Raw genomic sequence first — 4,653 nt, 5'->3', positions numbered from 1 at the left:
GCGACAGGGAGGACACTGCAACGGGGGGGCACAGCAACAGGGAGGGGACACAGGGAGGGAGGGAGGGGGGCACAGCGACTGGGAGGGGGACACAGACAGGGAGGGAGGGGGCACAGGAGCGATGTGGCCATGACTGCTCTCTTGGGCCACAGCCATGGATTCCCGAGGAGGCTCTGTGACACCGAAGCTGACTGAGGGAACCACTGCCAAGGCCATTAGCGACCTGGCCGTGCGCAGGGCCCGCCACCGGCTGCTCTCTGGGGACTCTATAGAGAAGCGTGCTGCCCACCCCATCAACAAAGTGATCAAGTCTGCCTCAGCCACAGCTCTCTCCCTCCTCATTCCTGCAGGTGAGGCTCTAGAACCACTCTAGACCTGCTCCAGGGATTGGCATGTCCATACAGACGTGTGTGTCACTGTGTGTTGCGGAGCATTCACCCGACACTGCCTGCCCCGCGTGCACCTTTGTTAATGGACTGGCGGTTTCCAGAGGCACACTGAGTCCAGAGTTGCCTGTGCAGGATGTTTCGGGAGACGAGATAGTGCAGTGTAGCAAGTTTAAGCTCTGAAAATGGAGAGCGTATGCTCAGATGACTCTTGACCTTGAGCATGCTGCTTAAGTTCATAAGCCTCAAGCTGTTTAACCCCTCCAAGCCTCAAATTAATCTTTTAAAATAAGATAATAGCTACTTCAAATCCATTATGGTAAAAATAGAAAGATAACTAGTAAGATGTGTATAAATGTCCTAAGAGGGAAAAGAAGCAGGGGGAGGGGAGATTCAGGGAAATAGTAGCTATTTCAAGAAGATAATTGTGACATTTAGTGTATGTATGAAGAGCTTCTACAGTCCCTGATAGTCAGCACTCAGTAAATCACTGCCCGCCCCCTGCACTTCTCATGGGCACACAAGAGAGTTCTGCAGGTGAAGCATGGTGAGAAGATGGGCCTGTGCCCCCTCCGTCCATGACGGGGGCTGGCATGGGGGCAGCAGGCAGTGCAGGCAGCCAGGAGCATGGCGGCCCAGGCCTCTCTGACCTGTTGACTCTTGACTTCTCCTCCAGAGCATCACACCTGCTCTCCACTGGCCAGTCCCATGTCCCCACATTCCCAGTCATCCAACCCATCATCCAGGGACTCTTCTCCAAGCAGGGACTTCTTGCCAGCTCTCGGAAGCTTGAGACCCCCCATCATCATCCACCGAGCTGGAAAGAAATACGGCTTCACCCTGCGGGCCATTCGTGTCTACATGGGTGACTCAGATGTCTACACTGTCCATCACATGGTGTGGGTATGTCTGTCCTTTCAGACCTATTTCCAGCACCCCATCTCCTCAGTGCGGCTTGTCTATGCCTGCTTCTGTTGTTGCCCCGGTTCCCTTAAAGCATCAAGGAGTATGGGAGGGAGCAGAACCAGGCTCACATGCTCAGATTGCAGCTGAGGATGGTTTTCTTCCTGAGACAGCATGTGGAGGATGGTGGTCCAGCCAGTGAGGCGGGGCTTCGTCAGGGTGACCTCATCACCCATGTCAACGGGGAGCCAGTGCAAGGGCTGGTGCACACAGAGGTGGTGGAGCTAATCCTGAAGGTTAGTGCTTGGTGTCTGGCCTGAGTCTTACTGTTGGAGTAGGGGGACAGATGCATGTTCACACAGCAGAGTTTTCTCTAGAAGACAGCACCTTTCTGATCAAGACCCAGCATTTACTTCTGGGGCTCCCAAGCCATTTATTTCATAATCTGTCAAAAGGGAAGATAGGTCTGTGGTTGAGACACGCTGGCTGGTGCAGGACTAAAATTGGAGCTGTGGCAGCGCCATGTCCAGCAGGGACAAGGATAAGGCCGCTGCTTCATCCCAGGCCTCTGCTTTACTCATCAGAGTGGAAACAAGGTGTCTATCTCAACAACTCCTCTGGAAAATACATCCATTAAAGTGGGACCAGCCCGGAAGGGCAACTACAAGGCCAAAATGGCCCGAAGGAGCAAGCGGAGCCGGGGCAAAGATGGACAAGAGAGGTGAGCAAGGCTTAGCCCAGAGCGACTTCACTCGTCCACCATGGAACCAGTGTGTGCTGGGCTCCCCAATCCTGCCTCAGTTCATCCACTCAGTCTTTCTTTGACCCTTATCTTTGCAGCAGGAAAAGGAGCTCCCTGTTCCGGAAGATAACCAAGCAGGCCTCCCTTCTCCACACCAGCCGCAGCCTTTCTTCCCTCAACCGCTCCTTGTCATCAGGAGAGAGTGGCCCAGGCTCGCCCACACACAGCTACAGCCTCTCCCCCAGGTCCCCTACTCAGGGCTACCGGGTGACAGCTGATACTGTGCATTCAGGTACCAAAGGGTACTTCAGGTCACAGAAACCATCCCTGGGAAGTGCCGGTCCCTCCGTACCTCTCAGACCTCCAGCAGTCTTGGGGAGGAAGGGATGGGGAGAGGGGTTCACTTTTATTTCTGTAGCCTGGGTTCTGGTCTACTGGTGAAATAATTTTTATAATCCTGGGGCATTACAGGGCTCTGTCCTGTCTTGCCTCTCAGGCACTTCCAACAGCTAACATTGATCTACTCTTGTCTGTCTCTGTCTGTCTGTCTATGCGAAGTGGGAGGGACTTCCTCACAGAGCAGCTCCCCCAGCTCCAGTGTGCCCAGTTCCCCTGCTGGCTCTGGGCACACAAGGCCCAGCTCCCTGCATGGCCTGGCACCCAAACTCCAGCGCCAGTACCGCTCTCCACGGCGCAAGTCAGCAGGCAGCATCCCACTGTCACCATTGGCTCACACCCCTTCTCCTCCACCACCAGCAGCTTCGCCCCAGCGTTCTCCATCACCCCTGTCTGGCCATGGGGCCCAGGCCTTCCCCACCAAGCTTCACTCATCGCCTCCACTGGGCAGGCAGCTCTCGAGACCCAAGAGTGCCGAGCCACCCCGCTCACCGCTGCTTAAGAGAGTCCAGTCGGCTGAGAAGCTGGCAGCCGCACTTGCTGCTTCAGAGAAGAAGCTGGTCAGTTCTCGCAAGCATAGCCTTGACCTGCCCCACCCTGAGCTAAAGAAGGAACTGACACCCAGAGAAGCCAGCCCTCTGGAGGTTGCTGGAACCAGGAGTGTACTATCTGGAAAGGGGACGCTTCCAGGGAAGGGGGTGTTGCAGCCCGCTCCCTCACGGGCCTTGGGCACCATCCGGCAGGACCGGGCTGAACGGAGAGAGTCACTGCAGAAGCAAGAAGCCATCCGGGAGGTAGATTCCTCAGAGGATGATGCCGACGAGGGGCCCAACCACACGAAGGGCACTCGGGAACCAGGCGTGGCACCTAACCCAGAAGGGGGCCAGACTCTTCCCAGCAGAGGAGCAGAGGGTGGTGAAGAGGAAGCCTTCTTGCCCAGTGATCCCAACAGACAAGACCCAGTGGCCACAGACTCATTGACCGGGCTCACACTGGGGCATCCCACAAAGGAAGGTTCCAGTGTCTCCGAGAGGCAGCTTGGGATCCTGAAGACCCCTGAGAAGGTTGTCTCCTCCTTATCAGGCCCTGGCCTGGGCAGGGTCAGACTCACAGACCCCGTGCCCACCAGTGGCTGCTGGAAGGCCCCCCACCTCCACACCCAGGCACTAACAGCACTTTGTCCCAGCTCTTCAGGACTCGCCCTCACCAGTTCTAAAACTTCTGCCCCTGGTGAGCCCCACCCATGGTCCTGGAGTTTCCTCACTGAGGACCCAGAGAGAGCATCCCCAAGCAGAAAAGCAACCATAGAGGTTGGGCCAGCCATCCTCCAGGATTTGGAAGCCAGTGTTCCAGGCCACCCCAAGGACCTGTCTCCCGGGCAGGAAGGGAGGTCACAGGTACCTAGGGCCCCTGGGCTGGCCTGCTCACCTTACAAGGTTCCCAACCATAGCTGGCTATGGGAGTCTGGATGTCCACAAGTAAAGAAAAAGGAGGCAGAGGCAGCCCTTGGCGTCACCAAAGTGCCTGATGCTTCAGGTGACAGTAGGCAGGATGCTCCTCACCGAGGCTGCCCACACAGCCTGGAGCCTGGGCCGAGCCTGCTCCAGAGAAGCCAAGAACCAGGAGACCCTCGAAAGCATCAGGGCGTGGCATTGGCACCTGATGAGCTTTTAAAGCAGACATAAGTTGTCTGCCATTTCCTGCACTGATTCTTGTGTAATACAAGCTCCTGGAAACCTTCTTGATGTCTTTTGCTGTCTTCCTTTCTTCATTCTGCAAATGTAGTCTCAGGTGCTGTGTTGTTGCTGGGATTACAGTGTTTATAAGACATTGTCCATCCGTAGAAAAGGAGTAATGAACCAAGTTTAGCTCCCCAGAGACCGTGACATTGAGGTCAGACCAGGATAGGTCATAGGTCATAGTTTGCTGGGAATGGCAGAGTTGTTCTGAGAATGTTCAGGCAGCAATCCCACTGCCGCTGACTTAGTTCTAATGCTGAGCAAGCCCCATTGTGTTCCCAGGACTGTAAGTCTCTATGGGAGGTGGCTGTCTCTGTCCCACAGAGCTGTTGGTGAATTCAGACTGCTCACCTTTTTTGGTTAGCAGCTCAGTGTGTTTCCACTACACCTTTGGGCCCCTATAAGGAAATAAAATAATTCTAAGTGGCAGCGAACCCAAAGGTCTTACTTCCTGGGAACATTTTTAGACTGGTAAGAGATGGAGAGA

The 4,653-nt window shown here is 55.2% G+C and overlaps 1 protein-coding gene across 1 annotated transcript in view; it reads left to right on the top strand.

Annotated features, from left to right (window-relative positions):
• Nucleotides 1-4,168, top strand: part of MAST2 (microtubule associated serine/threonine kinase 2) — a 287,018-nt gene extending 282,850 nt beyond the window's left edge. Inside the window, 6 exon segments of the mRNA XM_006898983.1 lie at nt 153-350; nt 1,063-1,289; nt 1,463-1,585; nt 1,874-2,010; nt 2,130-2,323; nt 2,590-4,168. Of these exon segments, the coding sequence (XP_006899045.1) occupies nt 153-350; nt 1,063-1,289; nt 1,463-1,585; nt 1,874-2,010; nt 2,130-2,323; nt 2,590-4,112 (2,402 nt within the window). The 3' untranslated portion in view covers nt 4,113-4,168.
• Nucleotides 4,169-4,653: the final 485 nt, after the last annotated feature.

Source organism: Elephantulus edwardii, unplaced genomic scaffold (genome assembly GCF_000299155.1).
Source record: "Elephantulus edwardii isolate Elephantulus edwardi_28Jun2011 unplaced genomic scaffold, EleEdw1.0 scaffold00243, whole genome shotgun sequence".
Classification (NCBI taxonomy): Eukaryota; Metazoa; Chordata; class Mammalia; order Macroscelidea; family Macroscelididae; genus Elephantulus; species Elephantulus edwardii.
The sequence above is the reverse complement of the archived record's forward strand: the minus strand, read 5'-3'. Positions and strand labels throughout refer to the sequence as shown.